General features: G+C 57.5%; 1 protein-coding gene across 3 annotated transcripts in view; it reads left to right on the top strand.

Moving 5' to 3' along the window:
• The window catches only part of SIRPA (signal regulatory protein alpha), a 39,421-nt gene extending 18,211 nt beyond the window's left edge, over nucleotides 1-21,210 (top strand). Inside the window, exons 3-9 of one of the 3 annotated variants that reach the window (XM_062203957.1) lie at nucleotides 1,464-1,820; nucleotides 6,174-6,494; nucleotides 7,028-7,360; nucleotides 9,585-9,692; nucleotides 12,700-12,724; nucleotides 17,646-17,697; nucleotides 20,181-21,210. In XM_062203957.1, coding sequence (XP_062059941.1) covers nucleotides 1,464-1,820; nucleotides 6,174-6,494; nucleotides 7,028-7,360; nucleotides 9,585-9,692; nucleotides 12,700-12,724; nucleotides 17,646-17,697; nucleotides 20,181-20,444 — 1,460 coding nt within the window. In that variant the 3' untranslated portion in view covers nucleotides 20,445-21,210. The remainder of the gene's footprint in view (nucleotides 1-1,463; nucleotides 1,821-6,173; nucleotides 6,495-7,027; nucleotides 7,361-9,584; nucleotides 9,693-12,699; nucleotides 12,725-17,645; nucleotides 17,698-20,180) is intronic. The other 2 variants (XM_062203958.1, XM_062203959.1) reach the window with 2 other exon arrangements.
• The last annotated feature ends 222 nt before the right edge of the window (nucleotides 21,211-21,432 follow it).

The raw sequence follows: 21,432 nt of genomic DNA, 5'->3' as shown, positions 1-21,432 counted from the left end.
CTCTCTCCCTGCCTGTGTCCTCCCCTCCAGCCCCACTTTGTCTCCCGGGGTCCCTGTCTGACCTGGCCCATGGTCTCCATCATGGGGCTCAGGTCCCTTCCCTTAGCTGACCTCTAGGACTCCTGCCAGCTGCCCAGCTGGGGAACCCTGGGGGCCTGGCTGGGTGCAGCTCCTGTGTCCCCAGCATCTGGCACAGGCCTGGCCTGCGAGGCGTCAGCAAGGGTGGGTGGGAAGGAGTGTGAGCTGCAGCCCTTCGTCCATTCATTGTTCATATGATCACGACACACTCCGCTATGCCCAGCTCAGGGCCAAGGGCCTCTTCTTCCTCACCTTCCTCCTCTATCTTCCGCCCCTTTTCTCCTCCCCCTCCCCCTCCCTCTCCCTCCTCTCCCCTCCTCCCCCTCTTCCTCCCTCCCCCCTCCTCCCCTTTCCTCCTTCTCTATCCCCTTCCTCCCCTTCCCCCTACCCTCCCTCTTTTCCCCTCCCTCTCCCTTCCCCCTTCCTCCTCCTCTCCCTCCTCCTCCTCCTCCATCTTCCTCCTCCCCCCTCCTGTCCCTCCTACCCCCTCCTCCCTTTCTTCCCCCACCCCCTTCCCCTTCCTCCCCTTCTTCACCCTCGCCCTTTCCCCCTCCTCTTGTCCCTCCTCCTCCCCTTCTTCTCCCTCCCTCTCTTTTCCCCTCCTCCTCCCCCTCCTCCTTTTTTAAGATTGTATGTTTTTTGAAAGGCAGAGTTACAAAGACAGAGGGAGAAAGAGAGAGAGAGTTCTTCCAATCCATTGGTTCACTCCCTAAATGGCCACAACAGCCAGGGCTGGGCCAGGCTGAAGCCAGGAGCCGGGAGCTTCCACCACATCTCCTAGATGGGCAGCAGGGGCCCAAGCACCATCTTCTGCTGCTTTCCCAGGCACATTAGTAGGGAGCTGGATTGGAAGTGGAGCAGCTAGGACTTGAACTGGTGCCCAATTGGACACTGGCATCACAGCAATGGCTTTACCTGTTACACCATAGTGCCAGCCCCAACACATTTTCATTTCAGAACAAGACAGAGGGCTAGGGGATGTCACACCTATTTATAGATACAGAAACTGAAGCTCCCAACCAATGTACAAACTAGGGTCACACGTGAGTAGGGGTGAGCTGGGTTTCAAACAAGGCCTGATGGCTCCAAAGACTGGACCCTTCTTTTTGACACTGTCCCTGGTGCATTTGCTCCTAACATAGCTCTGCAGAGATGGGCTCAGGGTAGCCATGTCACAGATGGAGAAACCAAGGCTGCGAGCCCTAAAGGGACCTGTGCTTCCCTCTGTGTTGCGGGCACTGGTGCAAGTCACCCGAGAGGTGGCCTAGGTCGGCTCACAGGCCCGTGAGAAGGTTCAGTGAGATGCGGTGCGGCGTGCTGAGCGTGTGCTGCGTCATTGAAGGCTTTGCTGACACACATGTGTAAGGTCTGCGTCTTTCCCCCAGCAGCGGCAGCACAGGAGGAGCTGCGGGTGACTCAGCCTGACCGCTGGGTGTCGGTGGCAGAGGGAGACACGGCCACTCTGCGCTGCACCATGAACACCCTGCTGCCCGTGGGGCCCATTAAGTGGTACAGAGGGGCTGGGCCAGACCGGAAGGAGATCTACAGCTTCAAGGGAGGCCACTACCCCCGAGTCACAAACGTCTCAGATGCCACAAAGCGAAACAACACGGACTTTTCCATCCGCATCCGTGACATCACCCCAGCGGACGCCGGCACCTACTACTGCGTCAAGTTCCGGAAGCAGGGTGGCGATGACGTGGAGTTTAAGTCTGGAGGAGGCACGCAGGTGTCTGTGAGTGGTGAGTACGCCGCGGGCTGCGTGCTGTCTGCTGGGCGGTCCCTCGCCCGCCCATGACACCCTCCGTTCTGTGGGCCCCGGAACCAGCGGCCGTGCGGGCGCTCACTTCCCCAGCCTGGTGTCCTCCCCTTCCACAGATGAGGACAGTCGAGGCTGCAGGGTCCGTGCTCCTGCTCAAGCTGCGCGGCTGGGGGGACGGCTGCACCCCCTCTGCAGCCCGGCCAGGCTTTGTCCCACAGCGGGGGGACGGCCAGGCGGAGGGACTGCGCCACCGGGCAGGCCCAGGCCTCGCCCGCTGCCTCCAGGGGGTGCTGCCCCTCGGGGGCCCCTCTTTTCTCCGTGCAGCAGGCTCTTGTGCCAGCCTGCTGTGTGTCCCCTGGACACCGTCACAATGCACTCTGCCCGCGGGCCCTTGGTCCTGACACTGAGGTCCCCCAGGTGTCCCCCCGCCCCAGGGGCTCGAGGGGGACTCAGATCTGCCCACGCCCCGTGGGGTGCTCTGTCCTCAGGGACGCCCTGGGTGTGGAGGGCGAGAGGCGAGGGGACTGCAGGGGTGTGGGGAGGGCGGTAATCCCCGCCTCAGACAAGGACGCTGAGGCTCCGGGGGCCCTGACGTGAGCCGCGGGGGAGCTGACTTTGCCCCAACAACCGGTATCGGCCCCGCTCTCCTCTTCGCCCGCCCGTGCGCAGGGCCCCGCGGCCTCTGCCTCCCAACCCCACACTGCCTCAGTGGCCTCTGCCTCCAGAGGTGAGAAGACCCTGCCAGGTCTCCCCAAGTCTCTGGTCTCCTCCCTTGGCTCCAGAAGGGCGGGCCCGGAAGGGCGGAAAGCCCGAGGCTCCGCCCCCGGGTGGGACGCGGCTCCGCCCCCGCGTCTGACAGGACCAGGGCTGAGCACTGGCGTTTTCCTCAGGGAGTGCGCGCCCTGTGAGCGAGCCCCCAGCAGGAGCCCCCGGCTTCCCCTCTCGTCCAGGGTCTCCAGGCCGGGCACCGGGAGGGCTTCCCGCTAGAGTTGCTTGGAGTCAACAAATCTCCCGGGGCGCGGGCTCCAGGGGGACCTGGGAAGTGGGGGGGGGGGGGCACAGGAAGTGTCCAGGGCTGCAGAGGGGACGAGGGCACCGGGCCTTGGTTTCTGTCAGCCTCAGTGTTCGCATCTTTAAAATGGTGGCAGTCGGGGCACCTCTGGGAGATGCAGAAGGAAATGGCGCAGCCCGGAGCAGGCACCGGGCGTCGAGGGCTGCTTCCAGGGTCTGTGATGTGGGAGCTTGGCCAGGGTGTGCGGTCCCAGGCCAGGCCTGGCTTCCCCGCAGTCCTGTTCCCCACCTGTGGACGGGGATGACCATAGCCCCGATGGGTTCTGTGAGGCCCGCAGAGGACGAGCTCAGAGCCCTGCTCACTGGGCTCGGGCTGTCCCCTTGCGTCAGTGGCGCGGTGGCCAGGAGAGTGCACTGAAGCTCACCTGCCCGGGCCCGCCGGGCTGTGCCCTGGCACACGGTGCTCCCCCGGGGCCTTGGGGTCTCCCTCAGCAGGGCAGGGCTGAGCTGAGTCCTGTGAGGAGCTGAGAGCAGCGCCAGGGGCCGGGGGTGCTGGATAATGGAGATGAGGCTGCAGCTGGGCCACGTAACCTTGGACAGGTCACTTCCTCTCCAAGTCCCGGACGGACACAGGGTCTGGGTGGGCTCAGCTGGCTCCTTGGAATCACCCGGGACACTGAGCCAAGTCCCAGACCCAGGCTCGGCCTGGACATTCCAACAGAACCCACCTACCGAGGCCCTGGGCAGCTGACGTCTTAATTCTACTGGAAGATGCTGAAACAGGGCCAGGACCTCGAAGCCCTGAGCGAGCCTGAGGCCACAGAGGAGCAGTGGGGTTTTCCCTGCACAGGTGGCCCCGGGACTTGGGTGAGAACAGCTGTGAGGGTGCGGATGCTTCAGAACAGCAGGAGCCTGGGCAGCCCTTGTGAGTCCCAGAGACCTCCTGGTAGGGCCCCTCCCACACACATCCCGGATACACCGAGCTCAGATCCAGTCTCAGCATCTGAAACCTGCCTGTGTCTAAACAGCGAGGGCCCAGCAGGTCCTGGCCTGCAGCCACAGACCCTCCCATCTGCACAGCCCACAGGTCCCTGTGGGATCCACCCCTGCTGCCCTCAGGCTTCCAGTGCCCGGCAGTTGCACACCCGAGACACCTGTGGTCTTGCTGGGGCTTTGCAAGCCACTTGCCAGGCACCTCTCCTGGGGATCGTTAGGGGAGAGGGCGTGACCTCGCTGGGTGATATCTTTTCCTGTCCCCATTTGGGTTTTGTGGCTGCTGCTGGGGCTGGATTTGAACTCTTCTAGGAGCCTTTGCTTGCACCCAGCCAGCTGCCCGCCACCAAACACACCTGCAGGTTCAGAACCAGGAATGAGCAGGACACCGGTGCACAGTCACAGATGCTACTTATTAAGCACCTACTGTCTGCCAGTCTCTGACTTGCATCCCTCCTCACTCCTTCTCACTAGGGTGGTAATTTTATCAAATTTAGACAGAGATTTGGGGCTCTAAGAAGATACGAAGTGAGTTGCTAAGATCAGCCTGTGTGGGGTGGGATGGGCCCCACCCTTAAGCAGCTGTGTGCCCTTGGCCAGCCACTGCCTCCTTGAGTCTCCACGGGTGCCCACCTCATGGGGCTGCTGGGCTCCCAAGACCCCCTCAGAAATGCTGATAGCCTGGGGGGATTCGTTCCAGGACCCCCAAAGGTAGCAAAATCTGCAGATGCTCCGGTCGTTTTGCCCATAGAGTGTGCACATCCTCCGGCTTACTTCTAAGCCCCATTACGATGGAGGCTATGGAAATCACTGGTTACTGTATTGTTCAGGGAATAGTGACAAGAAAAAGAAGTCTGCTTGTTTAGTACAATTTTGTTCCTGAGATCAGTCTGATCTGTAGTCAGTGGAGTCCGCAGATGGGGAATCTCAGATCCCAAGCGTTGACTGCAGTGCCCTTTGTCCACAAAGGGACGTCCGGGCTGCTGGGGTCTTGATGACTTGACTGATCAAGTAACACCTTTAAAAACAAACAAACAAACAAACAAACTTATTTATTTGAAAGGCTTAGTGAATGTCAGAGACAGAGACAGAAGGACATCGTCCATCTGCTGGGTCACTCACCAAATGGCTTGTGGCCAGGTCTGGGCCAGGCCAAAGCCAGGAGCCAGGAGCTTCATCTCGGTCTCCCACATGGGTGGCAGGGACCCAAGTACTTGGGCCATCTTCTGCTGCTTTCCCAGGCGCATTAGCAGGGAGCTGCATTGGAAGCAGAGGAGCCAGGGCTCTCACTGGCACCCTGATAGGGCACGCTGGTGGTGCAGGTGGCAGCTTAACATTCTGTGCCACAGTGCTGGCCCCAGCACCCTCTTTGCTGTTCAAAATATGGGATGGGTGTAGGGGAGCAGGTTGAATACTCACAGGAGCAAACACCTGTGTCCCTGTGGCCCGGCCGCTCCCACACAGTGCTGGGTGTGATGTTAGCACTTTGGAGACACCTGTAGGAGCTGGCTACAGGGAGGGGCTGCCCTGGCTCTTCTGATTAACCCTGTGTGCTTGCGGGAAGTGCTTCTGCCTGCTCAGGGGCTGTGCCTGCATCTCCCGGAACTCAGGAGCCACTGGGAAATTAACCGCCTTTGGCTTTCTCGGCACTCAGTGATCTTTGTTCGCAGTCCACAGCGGGCTCCGCAGAAGACCCCTCGCCCTTCTCCCTCTCAGGGAGGCCCTGGCACAGATTGGGCCCTGCTGGAACGTTTGTGGGAAATGCAGAGTAGACTCGTTACTCCCTGGAGGGAGAGCTCTGGATGGAAGCAGACCCAGGCTCAAGGGAGACCCGTGACATTTGTTTCTGTGGAGCACCTTGGGTGCCGCATCCCAAGCCTTGGCTTCTGTAACCCTCGATGCAAGTCTGGAGGGGAAACGCCTGCCGTCCCATTTCTCAGAGGCCAGCGGGGTGTGTCAGGTCCGCCTCCCGGGTCCAGCTGTGAGGGCAGAGAGGCTGCCCAGTGCCCCCTGCATCTGCTTCTAGAAACACTTTGAGGTTTGCAAGGTTTCCTGGGGAGGCTGCTGGGAAGAGTTAGCACAGAGGAGAGGGCAGCCATGATTCTGGTCCTGGGCGGGGCTGGAGGGAGTAGGCCTTGCAGAGGACTTGAACTCAGACTTGAGAGTGCACCTGTGCGTGCCCTGCCTGTCACTCACTGTGTGGCCTTGGGAGGCTCCACAGCCCCCTCTGTCCCCCCAGCATGATTAGAAAGATTGACGTGACGGGAGTGTCACTGCCTGTCGCCAGGTCATCATGATCCTGTTTCTTGTCTGAATGCTCCTTTTGTAGCCAAGCCCTCCACCCCGAAGGTGTCGGGGCCTGGGGCGAGGGCCACCCCGGAGCAGACAGTGGACTTCACGTGTGAGTCCCACGGATTCTCCCCCCGCAACATCAGCCTGAAATGGTTTAAAAACGGGAACGAGCTCCCGGCCTTCCAGACCAGCGTGTACCCCGCGGGAGAAAGCGTCTCCTACAACGTCACCAGCACTGCCAAGGTGGCCCTGGCTTCCAGCGATGTGCACTCCCAGGTCATCTGCGAGGTGGCCCACATCACCCTGCAGGGAGGCCCCCCTCTCCGTGGGACTGCCAACCTGTCTGAGACCATCCGAGGTAGACAACCACACCCCACCCATGCTGCCCACACCTGGCTGCCGTGCCTGCCCCCTGCTGGCTTTGCTCTGGGGCCTGAGTTGCTGCCTCTAATTCCCAGCAGCCCTGTCCACTGACCCTGGACCAGTCTACCCAGTGACTGGGGTGCCAGTCACTGTCCTTTGAGTGGCAGCTGCCGGGTCAACCCCGGTTGCACGCCAAGTGCTATGCCAGTAACTCCTCTCATTCTACCAATTCCAGAATATTCTGCAGGTACTGAGCACCTGTGCAAGCCAAGCCCCTGTCTCTGCAGTGGCCACGTTCCTCCTGCATCCAGGGTTGGGCTTGTTGATTTCACTCGCTGTTACCCTTAGGGAGCTCCCTGTCTCGAGCACCGCCTGTGTGCTGGGCACCCTCCATGCTGAGTGCCTGCTGCATGCCTGGCCCTGTTGCGGGGGTGCCCTGGCCCTGGCGGTGGGAGCCGAGTTACTTGGCCCCTGCTCTGGGATCTGCCTGTCCCACAAGCTCAGAGCTTCTGCCCTGTGCTGTTTCAGTTCCCCCCACTGTGGAGGTCAGACAGCAGCCCATGGGGGCAGGGACCCAGGTGAACGTCACCTGCCACGTGGACAAGTTCTACCCCCGGGACCTGCAGCTGAGCTGGCTGGAGAATGGAAACGTGTCCCGGACAGAGTCGGCCTGGACCCTGGTGGAGAACAAGGACGGGACCTACAACCGCACGAGCTGGCTCCTGGTGAACTCCTCCGCCCACAGGGAAGACGTGGTGCTGTCCTGCCAGGTGGAGCATGACGGGCAGCCGGTGGTCACCAGAATCCACACCCTGCAGGTCTCTGCCCCGCCCAAGGAGCAGGGCACAGACACCAGCCTTGGTGAGGCCGCCCCTCCAGCTGGCCTGGCTCTTTTGAAATTTTATCTTAACGTAACCCTTTTTTTTTTTAATGTTACAAGTAGTGGCCATGCATATTATAGCATTATCTGAACATCTGTAAACATTGAGCAGTTTTTTTTTTTATTTTGTTTGAAAGATTTATTTATTTTATTTCAAAGGCAGAGTTACAGAGAAGCAGAGGCAAAGAGAGTGAGGGAAAAATCTTCCATTTGTTGATTCACTCCCCAAATGGCTTCAGTGGCTGGAGCAGAGCTAATCTGAAGCCTGGAGCCAGGAGCTTCTTCCAGGTCTCCCATGCAGGTGCAGGGGATGGCACTTGAGAACTGGACTGGAAGTGGAGCAGTTGGGACTCAAACCAGTACCTATATGGGTTGCTGGCACTGCATGCGGTAGCTTTACCCACAGTGCCAGTTTGTGCCAAGTGGAGTTAAAAGCTGAGCAGAATTTTAAAGTCGGCTCACTCCTCCAAATCCCACACTCCAAGGGTTACTACTTCTGTGAGTTTGGGACATGTCGATATGTCATAATCGACCTTCTGCCATCAGCAGCTGTCAAAACCAGGGGTGGGGGTGTCCATCCTGTTCCTGGGGTCCTGCCACTTGCCCTTTCCACCTGACAGTCGTTCCTTCCTCTGTGCCTCCATGCTCTCTGTAACCTCTGCCAGCTCTCCTGGGTCCTGCTGCAATCCTGCCCCCTGGGAGGGGGGTGGGGCATTGCTTGTAGCCATGCGCATCCTTGTACAGATCCTATGCCACGTGCCAGTAGCTCTGTGGGATGCACTTCCTCGCCACAGCGAGGTCACTCTCCCAGAGAGAAAGAGGGTGTCAGGGTGTCATTTTCTCAGCCCCCCTCCCAGGCGTTGTCAGCACACCTGGGTTCTTCAAGAAGTTTGTGCCATGTGGTGTTAACAGCTAAGTTTCTTTGGGTGCAAATCATTTTGATATCCATGCATACAGTGAGTCTTCCAAAAGTTCGTGGAAACGTAGACCATGAAAAAGCTATGCCTGGATTTCAAATAAACATATCTTTAATTCCAATTTTTTCCATCAATTTGGTGAGGTACCCTCGAATTCCTCATTCAAACATTAGCAGCCGGTTGGACTTTGAGTGCCACCGTGCCTGGCTGAGGGCTGTGCGTGGCACAACCTTGACAGTGGACTTGCAATAGACACTTCCTGCCTTCGTGCATCCTTTGTGGAGACCCTGAAGCAGCCCTCGGATGTCCTCAGTGCCTGCAGTGGGAGATGGGATGTTGGGTTTCCACTCTGGCTCTGCTGCAGGCTTGCTGTGATCCTCAGGGGAAGTCAGTGCGTCTCTCTGGACCTTGGCTTGCTCGGGGCCGTGTAGTAGGAGCTGAGCTTCCTGACGCCCTTGGCTCTGAGTCTCAGCTGCTGGGGTTTTGCCTGTTGTGTTCAGCACCCGTAGCTCAGGGCCTGGCACATAGTAGGCACAACATAAATACTAGGAAGGACCAAAGAGGTGGTTAACTAGATAATCCTCCCAGCTATCCAATAAGGCAGAGATTGTTGTCAGCCTCAGTAACCAAAGAGGAAGCAGGCAGGGGGAGGAAGGTTCAGGATTTGCCCAGTGTCATAGGAATAGTTCGGGCCATTGCTCCACTTTAGGATCTGTTGCCCTGGGGCAGGCCAAGCTTCTGTTTCCAACTCAGTGGTCCTGATGCAGAGCTCCTGTGCTGACTCCCAAACCCCACACACGTGGCCCAAGTCCCAGTACAGGGCCGTGGTCAGCCGTGTGAACTCCACAGGGTCCAGTAGCCCATGGCCAGGCACTGTTTCCCTCTGCCCCTTCCTCCCCGCCACCCCCCTTTCCTGTGCAACACCTGCTTACTCAGGTTCCAGGTGGCTGCCCGCTGTCCCTGTGGTGGCTGCTCTGTGGTTTTCTCCAGGTGAAAAGGAACAGGTTTCCGGTTCCTCAGGAGGCAGATTCCTGCCCGCATCGCGCGTCCCAGCTTGCTGTGGGGCTGGCAGCCGCCAACCTTTGCCATGTTTCTCCTCAGCACGGGTCATGTGTTCTTGTGGGTGATGCGGGTGGGCACGCATGTGCAGCCCCCGTGCGTGTGCAGCCCCAGCCACCAGGTGCTGGCAGTGAGTGAGGCCTGCATGGTGGTGGTCAGGAGCAGCGGGCTCTGCTGTTCTCTGTTGTTGATCTGCACGCCTGAAGCCTCTTCTCCGTGTGGTCCCCAGACCAGACTGACAACTGGAATGTCTTTATCGTGGTGGGTGTGGTGTGCGCCCTGCTGGTGGTCCTGCTGATGGCGGCTCTCTACCTCCTCCGACTCAGACAGAAGAAAGGTGGGTGCTCCCCTCTTCCTCCTGGGAGTCTCCCCCACCCCCACTGCAGGCTGTCCTGTTCAGAGGCAGAGGCCACAGGCTGCTTGGGGCATGGGTGACTTCCAGAGACAATGATGCCAGAGCTGGCTCCACAGCCTCACCATGTTGGAGTCTGGATGGGTCTCCCCATCCCTGCTCGCCTCCCCAGCTCCCATCCCAACCCAAGAGGTGAAGCAGGGAGATGCTGGGGCAGCACCAGGAGACCTGGAGATTCTTCCTGCCCGACTCAGGAAGAAGCAGGCTTTGCCAGGAGCCACCTGGCAAATGTCCACTGGGCTCTCCCATGTGCAGGGAGAGGCCCGGCTCCTGGACTGGAAGCTGAGCGGAAGTGGGGATGATATCTCCGCCTCCCTCCAGGGTGGTTGGGAGGACTCACTGAATGGATGTCAAATGTTAGCAAAGGGCCTGGCACACAACAAGTGCTCAGTCAGTGTCCATGCCTATGAATACTGTTTGTGAGCCCAGAAACATGAGCCCCCTGCCTGGAAGGCCTCTCACAGGAGCAAGGTGCATGGCCTTAGATTCCCCAGCAGGAGGACACTGCCTCCAACCTAGGACGGCTTCCCCTTGTGTGTGTGTGAGTGCGTGCATGTGTATAGCGGGGTGGCAAGGCCTCTGACATTGAAGTCAGGTAAACCAGGCTTCCAGGCCCATGTATATCCTCTACACAATGTGTTCAGCCTCCACAAGCCTGTTGGATCATCTGTAAAATGGGTTTAGCAGTATCTTGTCTGGGAGGATAGTCATGAAACCCAAATTAGCTCTGGTGAAATCACAGAGCGGACCCATTCCAGGACCTCACTCATGTTGTCCCTCTTCCCTACCCTTGTGGGAGATGATTTTAACCTGGTTTTTCTGAAACTACTTTTTAACCACATGTTATACAAATACATTTTTTAAAAGATTTATTTATTTATTTGAGAGGCAGAGAGAGAGAGAGAGAGAGAGAGGTCTTCCATCCACTGGTTCATTCCCCAAGTAGCCGCAATGGCCAGAGTTGGGCCAATCCAAAGCCAGGACTCCAGAGCTTCTTCCAGGTCTCCCACCTGGGTGCAGGGGCCCAAGGACTTGGGCCATCTTCTGCTGCTGTCCCAGGCCATAGCAGAGAGCTGGATTGGAAGTGGAGCATCCGGGACTGGTACCAGTGCCCATATGGGCTGTGGGCACTGAAGGCAGTGGCTTTACCTGCAATGCTATAGTGCCAGCCCCCAAATACATATTATATCTGAATGCAGCACACAAGCTTGTGTGCACCACAAGCCACAGCCAGAGTGACAAGTGCTGGCCCTGGCTGTCTCTGCGGCCAGCAGGGCTCACATAGGTGTGCCGTGCATAGTCACATGACCCTGCTGCACCCTCCAGCTGTGCCCCACCACCACTGGGTCTCCCTCCATCGAGCTGGCTGGCAGGACTCTGCCCTGAGAGCCTGGCTGAGCCCTAAGCTTCTGTCTGAAGGCTGGAGTCAGGCCCAGCTCTGCAGAATGCTCCAGCTGTCCTGCTCTGGAGTCCCTGGAGACACACAGGAGGGACTCCTCCCACGGCAGGAAGCAGGTCCCTCTTGCACCAGGTGAGCTGGAGCATTGGGTCATCTGTGGAACCCCAGCCATCCTTTCTGAGGCTCAGCCCCAGGCCTCACGCCAGGCTCCTGGAGCATGTGAGCTGTTTGCTGTGGGTTTAGGCATCAGCACCCCAGTGTTGAAGAAGAGGACTGGGGGTCAGAGCTGCAGGGATGGGGGAAGCCCATGTAGCCCTTGAGTGGCAGGTCTGTGTGCAGAGCCCAGCTCTCATGGGGATGTGACAGTGACGTGTGGTGACAGCCAGCACTCATTCAGCACCTCCCATGTGTGCACACTGCTCAGGTGCTGGCTTTGCCTGTACTAACACAGATGGTCCTCACCCCTGACCTTGAGGCGGTAAACCTAACCCCATTTTAAAGATGAGGAGACTGAGGTGTGGAAAAGTTAGGGAGTTACTCAGCACCTCAGCTGGCAAGTGGTGGGGCCGGAACTCAGAACCAGGGACTGCCTTCGGGAGCACCTGCACCCTACCTCCCTCCACCCTGACAAGACGCCCCTGGAAGAGTCTGCCCTGTGATGTGAAATGGCCTGCCTTCAACTCTTACCACTTGCCAGCCTGGAGGTCACCAGTTTCTCTGCTGTAGAATGGCGGAGTGGGGTGGTCAGCATCCCCTCCCTGGGTTACAGAAAGGACTAATAGCCCAGCACTAGCAACCTGTTGATCTCCATTCGGATGTTGGAAGGTGGACCTGGCCTTCCTAGCTGGTACCCCCACTCACCTGTAGATCCAGGTCCGTCCTCGGGCATGGGTGCTGACGAGCAGTGAGAAGCCTGTACTGTGGTGGCAGCCTGCAGCCTGTTACATACAGCGTAGAGTGGATTTGAGTGAGTGTTGCTTTTTCACGACAGTTGCACGGAAAAGTGGGCATCAAGTGACAAAGCACCCCAGGCTGCTCTTTGTCCCAGGCGCTAAGCCTCTGAACCAAACCAGTGCTCGCTCTCTTGGAAAGCGGTGAGATGTACATCAACGGATGCCCAGCCCACCCCTGCAAGATCTAGAAGCTCAGAGAGGGGTCGTGACCTACTCTGGGACACCCAGCAAGTGAGGTGGTGGAGGCCTGAAGGTCCTAGCTGCCCCCGGACTTCCAGCCCTGCTAGAATCTGCTCTCCAGCAGGGAATAGCCTCCACTGGGCCTGGGCATGCTGAGGCTCTGCCACAGAGCGTGCGACTGCATGGGAGGTGCAGCTATGGCAGACTCCTGGGTGACTCCAGAAGTGGGGCAGCAGCAGGGCCTGGCCTGGTCCCTGTAGGCTTCCTCGTTGGAAGGCAAGGGACCACCCCCAGAGTTCCAGAGGTCTGCTTTCTACCCTTCCTTTGCCCTCACAGAGAGTCCCACAGGAGAGATGTGTTCCTGGGTAAACAACTGACCCCTGTTTCTTTTCTCTTGCAGCCAAGGGCTCCACTTCTTCGACAAGGTGGGTGCACTGCCCCTGGCCCGGGCACTTTGGCAGTCACTGGTTGTCTGGTACCCCCATTCCCCTGAATGTGTGTCATCCACTGCCCCCATCCCTCACGTGTGTATGAACACTTCTGTCTCCTTCCCCTGGCCCTCTCTATTTCAGGGCCCTCTTAACCCCCGAGGGGTTACAGGCATAGCGGCATGGCTTCCTTGCTTGCTGGCCCCAGGCAGCGAGGCCCTCGTCTGCTCCCATTTGGACCTTGGCCGAACCCTGAGTAGACACATCATGCATGCCACCGGGCTCCCCCACCCACCTCCAAGCTGTGCGCTTGGCTCTTTGCTCCCTTCAGTAAGTTTGTGTGGAGCACCGTGGCTGGGCAGCCCTGGGCATGCCGGGATGCCAAGGAGAGGAACAGTGCCAGAGTGAGCACCTGCTCACCTGCACTTCCTTCTGAGCTCACCGCGAGGGCATTACCTTCCCCAGGGTCAGGGGCTTCCCGTGAGCACTCCTGGGGCCCCTCGGGGGGGTCTCTGCACCTGTCTCCTGTTATAACCCAGCCCTCTTCAGGTCCAAGACCTTGTGTCATGTTCAAACTCCACGGCACCTGGGCCTGGAATGGGATTAGACCCTCAGTAAAGGTTGAAATAACAAATGTATGAATGCAGGCCTACGGGCCACCCCTAACCACTAGGGCAGTCCTTCGTCTCTTCCTTCTCTGATTCCCAGGAACTCCGTCAGTGGGAGGGATCTGTCTTTGGTTAGGTTTTGGCTGTTGTCATTACGTTTCACCTGTCTTAGCTCCCGGGTTAGACAGTTTTCTGGAAACAAAGGACAGGGTTAGTCATCCTTGTGACAGCAGCACAGCCCCTTTAGTGGAGAACTTCTGTGGCCCCTGTCCTCCCAGTGCCTGACTCTCACGTTTGCCAAGACCCCCGTGATGAGCACTGTCCCTTCTTGGGCTTGAGTGCATGGTGGACCCTGGGCGGGCTGACTCAGACCCAGGGTGCCGGGCTGTACCCCCGAGGCTCTGGGTCAGGCTTTGTAGTTCCGGCAAGTTTAACAGCCAAGGCTGCTGTTTCCAAACCATGCTCTGAGAACCCCGTTCTACACAGTTGTTACTGTCCCTGTGATGTGGTTGGACAAACAGGCTCGGGTCATCCCTGCACCCCAGCTGCAGCCCTGGTCTCTGGCACGAGCGCCAGTGTTCTTGCTGCAGCTCTGCGGCCCCCTGTGCCTCTGCTGTTGCTGTTTTCTGCTCGGGTTTTATTTTTCCCAGCGTGAGTCTGCCAAGGGAGCCTTGGGATCACTCTCTCCCTTTCATGTCTCCCAGCCAAAGTGAGCGCGAGTGGTTTCCCGTGCGGCGGCTGGCCTCAGCTTCAGCTCACTGCGATCAGATGCTTCCAAGGGCACTGGCGTGGGGAACAGGCGTGCACCCAGCAAGTGTGCAAGGCTCAGAGGACCCTCCAGGTGGCAGGGCCGGCGGAAGGCCTGGCTCTTTCTGACTTCCTGGGCTCCAAATGCACAGGGAGCGTGTGGCCTGTCACTGTCCCCAGCTCAGATGAGAGGGAACTGTCTCCACTCCCTTAATTGGGCACTGGGTGCGAACGGCCGACCACGTGCTCTCTTGTCGGATGTTGGCTGCATTTATTCTTGGAATATTTAGGGATTCCCTGATGCTTTCCTTTGTTCATCTTCCTTGAGCCCAGCTGAGTGCAGGACCTTGAGCAGGGGGATTGCCAAGGGGAACAGGAAAGAAGCTAGCCCTGGCCACCTGACCCTTAGGAGCCAGCGAGAGGAACGGTCATTCATTCCACAGAGGCTTTAGGAGAGCAGGCAGTGTGCCAGCCCTGTGTCAGGTGTTGTGGCTTCGGAGGTGAGTGAGACAGGCCTTGTCCCTCCCCCTGTGGGGGAGGGTCCCCAGTCCCCGGGGGAGGCGGGATACAGAAGAAGCTGGAAGGTTCAAGAATGATACGATGCAGGGGCTGCCAAGGCCGCTTACAGGATGAGAGGAGCAGGGAGGTGGGGCAATCCGGGAAGGCTTGGCTAAGGAAGACACACTTAGAAGGCAGCTGAAGGGTGAACAACTCCAGCAATGCTGCTATCTGGGGCAAGAGTAGACCAGACAGAGGGAAGAGCCAGTGCCAAGGGCCTGAGGCAGGGACAGTTGGACAAGGACACAGAACATAAGGAGGCCATGGTGGAGCCCAGAGAGGGAGGGGGAGAGAGGAGCAGTGGGCGGGAGCTGACCTTGCTGGGCCTCACCATTTAGGAGGGAGCCAGAATTCTCTGCGTGGTGAGGAAGGGCTGAGCTTTCTGGTGAGATAAGGTGACCCTACTCCTGCATTTCAAATGTGGGTTGTGGAGGGACAGGAATGGAGGCAGAGCGGCCAGGAGGAGCCTGGGGAGCCGGGCTGGTGGGGCTGGCCGAGGCTGACCTTGTGTTGTTTGAAGTTGTGATGGAGTAGCTGTGAGTGGTCAAGGAGGAGGGTGAAGATTCAGCGTGACTCCCGCATCAGCCTGAGCACGGGAGAAGCAGTGGTACCAGTCACCCAGATAGGAAAAACCAGGGAAGAGACAGACAAGACAGTGCATACCTGGTTACAGTTGGAAATGCTGTTCTGAAAGAGGAACCTGGTGTTCTGAGAGTGGCGTCTGGGCTCTCAGCAAGGAAGGTTTCCCCAGGAAATAACCATTTAAATGAGGAGCAGAGAGGAGCCCGTGCTGTGGTGTAGCAGGTAAAGCTGCCACCTGCAACGCTGGCATCCCATGTGGGTGTCAGTTCATGTCCCGGCTGCTCCACTTCCAATCCAGCTCCCTGCTAATGTGCCAGGGAAAGCAGTGGAGGATGGCCCAAGGGTTTGGGCCCCTGCACCCACGTGGGAGACCTAGAAGTAGCTCCTGGCTTCTGGTTTCAGCCTGGCCTAGTCCTGGCCAATTGCAGCCATCTGGAGAGTGAACCAGCAGGTGTAAGATTCTCTCTCTCTCTCTCTCTCTCTCTCTCTCTCTCTCTCTCTCTCTATGTGTGTGTGTGTCTTTCTGTCTCTCTCTATAACTCTTTAAAATAAATAAATAAATCTTTAAAGTCAGAGCAGAGGGAAGAGGCAGAGTGAAGCAGATGAAGAGGCAGGGAGGGCTGAGTGTGCAAAGGCCCTGGGGCAGTCTGACTGACACTCATTCCAAGTCACTTTTTGAGCACCTCTACCCAATGTGGTACTGCCTGGCAGACAGACAGCAGCATGAACCACAGAGGAAAATGTGTAGGGAGGTCTGAGATGTCACACAGGGCAGCCCACCCAGTCTTGCACTGTCCAGGAAGCCTTCCCGAGGATCTGATGTCATAGTTGGGTCTTAGAGGTTGCGCAGAAGTTAACCAAGGGAAGACGCACTGCTGGGGGCCATGGAGGGCTATCGTGGAAGCCTAAAGTGTGGAGCATGGGGCAGCCCTTGGGGAACATCGGGTGGGAGGGTCATCTGGTCACAGGCCCGACCCTCGGGCCTTCTGAGCAGGGTGATGATAGGACTTGAAACAGACAGGCTGTAGGGAGATGGCAGGGTTGTGGAAGGCACTGTGGAGTCTCCCAGACCCATCCCCAAGCCTGGAGGGCTGCTGCAAGGCCCCGAGGGCCCGTCGCGCCCCAGAACTGCCTCCGAGCCAAGCCCTGGTACCAGACCTGTTACCAACCCTGTGCCAAGTCCCGCTGCTCATTCCTGACCTCACCCAGGCTCACATCCCATGGTCGCCCGCTTCAGTATTTACGCAACTCCTGCCCAACCGGTCACCCTGGTTTGCTCATCACCTTGACCGTGAGCCTCCACGGAGCCAAGCCACGGCCTCCGAGCACAAAATCAAGTGCATGAACAGCTTCTTGGATTAACCAAGATGTCTTGGCTTTTCTCCTTTCTTGCTTTTTATTTTTTAAAAAATTCATTTATTTATTTGAAAGGCAGAATGACAGAGGGAGAGAGAGAGTTCTTCCATCCACTGGTTCACTCTCTAAATGGTTGCAACAGCCAGGCCTGGTCTAAGCTGAAGCCAGGAGCCAGGAGCTTCATCTGGGTCTCCCACATGGATGCAGGGTCCCAGCAACTTGGTCCATCCTCACTGCTTTCCCAGGCACATTAGCAGGGAGCTGGATGGGAAGTGGAGAAGCCTGGACTGGAATCAGTGTGAGATGCCAGTGTCACAAATGGTGGCTTAACCCACTGCGCCACAATGCTGGTCCCGTCTCCTTTCTTTTTTTAGTGATAACACATAGATTTTTATAATGTAGGACATTTGGGGAACATGGAAAACCAAAAGGAAGCAAAATCCCCCGTAAAGACCATGACTGTTAGCATTTTGCTGGTTCCTTCCGGTGTCATCCACACATTTTGCATCATTGGCATCACCCCACAGAGAATGCCACTTGTCCCACTTATCATTTTAAATGTAGTCATTTGTAATTTTTTAAAAAAATCTCATAAATTTTTAAAATCTTTATCTGTGGGCGTATCCCAATTTCCTGAGCCGGCCCCAGCTGGCAGCGCTGGGATGCGGCCCTCCCTCCCCCATCCCGCCGGAGACGGCCTCTGGGCAGCAGGCTTCGCCTCTGCTTCCTCTCCTCCCCAGTTCCAGGTCAGACAGGGAAAGCCGTCAGAGCCCTTGACTTTGACCCGCATAGTGACCCAGACTCCGGGTGCTCTGATCACCGCTTCCCCAGCTCCCCTCTTCTCCCAGTGTTGAGTTTCAAAAGATCATCTCTGGTTCCCTGTAAAGACAGTACCTTGTTTACAATCCCTCTGTGCTGAGATTGACCTCGTTGTCCAAACAGTTTGACAGGCGCTTGTATTTCTGTTGTGAGGCATTCATCCGCGTCCTCTAGGAAGTAGAGCCCAATTTGCATGAGTGCTCGAGATAGGGAGGGTATTTTTATCTCTGTGTCTCTTTCCTTTTTAGGTTGCATGAGCCCGAGAAGAACGCCAGAGAAATAACCCAGGTACAGTCCTTGGTGAGACACCCCTCCTGGGAAACTCGGTGGCGTGATGTCCTGCCATCAGCTGGTGCTGCACATCCGGTTCTAAATTAAGACACAGTCCCCAGGGCGGCAGGGTGGGGTTGGTGGAGGAGTCTAGGATTTCTCCTGCCCCTGTGTCCTCTGCCTGTCCCTGCCCTCGGCTCCAGCCCCAGGGTCTGTGGCAGCGTCCTTGACTCGGTACCAACTATCACACAACTCCAGGGGGCACCCTTCCCGTTCCCAGTGTGGCCTGTAGGGCCTGTAGGAATGATGCCCTGGAGTCAGACTGCAGTCTCCCTTAGTGGGGACTGTGCCTTCCTGCCTCCAGGCACTTGCCCAGGCTAGCCCCTCCACTAGCAGCACCGTACCTGGCTCACCCCTACCTCCTTGTGTCCCTGCTTTGACTTAGAACAGCCCAGCACAGCCTGCCGGGTGGGGCCTCTTTAGCCTTTGCTAAGGGAAGTCCCTACAGCATCATTAACCTCTTCAGCTGGCTGTTTCTCCTTCACATGGCGTGGGCCGAGCAGATCTTGCAGGGGCGTGGTTGACCTGACACCCAGACCTCGGATGCAGAGGTCTCCTTGCCTCTTGTAAAAAAACAGGCCCTGCTCTGAACCTGGCATCCAGACAGCGCCGGCTGTCCTTGACATTTGCCTTGCAATTGTCATTGTTTCCACTGGGCTGAAAGAGGGGAGCTGGTGAGAGGTCCCTGTGGGTATTTGAAGGTGTCTGTAGGTGTGTGCAGGCGTCTGTAGGCTGAAGCATCTTGCTTGCTTGCTCTCCTGACCCACTGCAGCACCCCAGCAGCCCTGGGCATAAGCCTGGGTCATAATTAGGACAAACAAGACAGCTTCTAGTCCTGGGAGAGGTAAGCCTTCTCCCTGGTTATTTTACCTGTGGACTTCCTTCTGGAACCTTCTGGGGAAAGGGTGATGGTGAGAAGAGTTGCTCACTGAAACCTGTAGAAATCCACCTTCAGCAGAGACCTGCTGAGCACCACTAAGTTCAGGGCCTGGGCAGCCAGCAGGAGAGGTACAACCTGTTCCTGGGGGGCTGGCGGCCTTGGTCCTGGTGTCCCAATGCCAGGTGCCAGTCCCCACCAAGGAGGCCCTGTGCTCTGTCCACGGCACTTCCCAGACAGGAGTTTGTGCACGTGTGCCGGACTTAGGACAGCGGAGCCAGGCAGGAAGACCGCAGCTGCAGAGGCGAATAGACTTTGGGAGATGTTGACTGACACGTGTCGTCTGCTCAGGTCTCAGTTTCTTCTCCTGTAAAGTGGGGTCAGTGCTTCTCCCAGGCAGGGCTGTGCTAAGGCCTGGGTGACTGTGGGGTACAGTTACTAGCTTGTGACAACTAGGAGATGGCGCCACCACACACATGCCAGGTGCAGAAGCAACTTCCAGAGGACTCTTGCAGGTGATACGGTTAACATAGGGGCATTCCAGGGTTTGCTACGTGGTCGGGGTTGCTAATGGCTATTGAATACAGCTTGGTCCATGCCAGGCCCTGCTCTCAGTGTCCTGACTGGGTCTTTTCATTTGATCCTCAGAGCAGCCCTGGTGATAAGTACTGTCATTATCCTCACTTTACTGGTGGGGAGATGGAGGCCCAGAGAGGTTAAATGAACTGCCCAAAAGCTCTCAGAGAATCTGTGGTCACCCCCTGCTGACAAGTGGTCTCAGTCTCCCATGGAGAGTAGGTGGTCCCTATTCTGTCTCCTCAAGCCCCACATTCACCTTGAATGAGGCTGAAATTGTTGCCTGCCTTTTTTCATTCCTTCCTTCCTTGTACTTATCCATCCATCCATCCGTCCATTCATCCATCCACACATACTCACCTATCCATGCCTGCATTCATACAATATCCACTCATCCATCCATCTTCATCTGTCTACACATCCATCCACCTACCCATCCATCCCGTCCACCTGCCCACCTGTTCATCCACTCAACATGGATCCATCCATACTCACATCCATCTACTACCCCTCCCTCCATCCATCCATCCAACAGGGATCCAGTAGCTTCCATGCCAGCTTTGGTTTCTGCATCATAACAAATGCACAGTGAATATTTGTTGAATAAGTGAGTAACTGGGAGATCAGCCTCTGAGTATGCAGCCAGGAGGAGTGCGGGCTGGGCCAGGACTCAGGATGAAGAGATGTTTCAGCTGAAATTGACCAAGGTTGGGATTCCATCCAAGGAGCAGGAGGGGGCAGGCGCTCTGGACAGAGGGACAAACACAGGAAAGAGAGACAAGAACTGCAGGTGCTTGGGGCTGGGAGGAGGGGGAAGGTGACCGCAGGGGTGTTTCCAGGGTGTGTGAGGAGGAAAGCAGGGTGGAAGAAGTGAGGCTGGAGGCAGGAAATCTTTGACGCGAGGAGAGGGAGCCTGAGTTGAGGCCAAACCTGTAGTGGCCAGGAGGAGACCAACATCAAGGCTTGGCACGTGGTTGATGGCGAGGGCCCTCTCTTTCAGATCCAAGATAGCAATGACATCAATGACATCACGTACGCAGACCTCAACCTGCCCAAGGGGAAGAAGGCCGCCCCCCGGGCTGCCGAGCCCAACAACCACACGGAGTACGCCAGCATTCAGATTGGTCCTCCGCCCGCCACTGAGGACACCCTCACCTACGCCGACCTGGACATGGTGCATCTCAACCGCACCCCCAAGCAGCCAACCCCCAAGCCCGAGCCATCCTTCTCCGAGTACGCCAGCGTCCAGGTGCAGAGGAAGTGAATGGGACTTCTGTCCGCTCGAGGGCCTGTCCCCGAGAGCTTTCTTGTCCCGCATGGAGCAGCTGTGATGGGGACATCCAGCCCAGTTCCCAGAGGCGAGGCCCTGGGACCCAGGGCCAGGGTGGCTCTTCTGTCCCCAGCCCCCTTGGCTCTCCACCACGTCCGGGGCTGCCACGGCCCCACTCCTGGCCACACACCTGGAGGCTGGTGTTGCTGAACCAGCCAGGAAACTGACCAGAGCTGCCTGGAGCCCACGCACTCTGGTGCCTCCGTCCACCCAGCGTTTGGGTCTGAGTCATGGGTGAGGACCCTGGACTGCCTCCTGTGTCTTGGGAAGCCTGATCTTCCAGGGTGAGGAAGACGAAACCCTACTTCCCACCGCCACCACCCCCAGCGGGGGCTCTGGGGAAATCTTTCCCTTTAGATCACACGGCCCCACCCATGGCGAGGCTGGAACGAGACTTGGTGAGGTTGCTGCCAACACACTTGGCCCCCCTGGGTCCCTGGGCTGCTGAGCCACATGCCCTGGGGGGAGGGGGGACCCTTGAGGATCACCCCAGCCCCCTAAAGGACCTCAAGACAAAACCCCCCTCTTCCTGGGGCTCCTCCTCACCTCCTTGGGGACCCGTGGTCCCACCCCTCCTCTCTAGACCCGAGCTTGCTCCTGCCAGCTAGCACTAACTCAGCAACATCTCGCTAGGGACGCCTGTAAATTACTGAGAAATGTGAAACGTGCAATTTTGAACCTGAGCTGTTAGAAAACTTGATCTGTGCTGTTTCGTTTTGGTTGTTTTTTTTTTTTTTTTTTTTCCTTTCTTTCTTAAAACAGGAGCAGCGTTCTCTTGGCTCTTTGTCATGTGCTGAAGTCCATGGTTGGGTCTTGTGAAGTCCGAGGTGTAACCGTTTGTTGTCCTGGAAGGGTTTTCTGACAGCAGAGAAACGGAGCACCTCCCAAGCGCCAGAGCCCCGGGCAGCAGGCGGAAGCGCTG

This window comes from Lepus europaeus, chromosome 10 (assembly GCF_033115175.1).
Source record: "Lepus europaeus isolate LE1 chromosome 10, mLepTim1.pri, whole genome shotgun sequence".
Classification (NCBI taxonomy): Eukaryota; Metazoa; Chordata; class Mammalia; order Lagomorpha; family Leporidae; genus Lepus; species Lepus europaeus.
The sequence above is the reverse complement of the archived record's forward strand: the minus strand, read 5'-3'. Positions and strand labels throughout refer to the sequence as shown.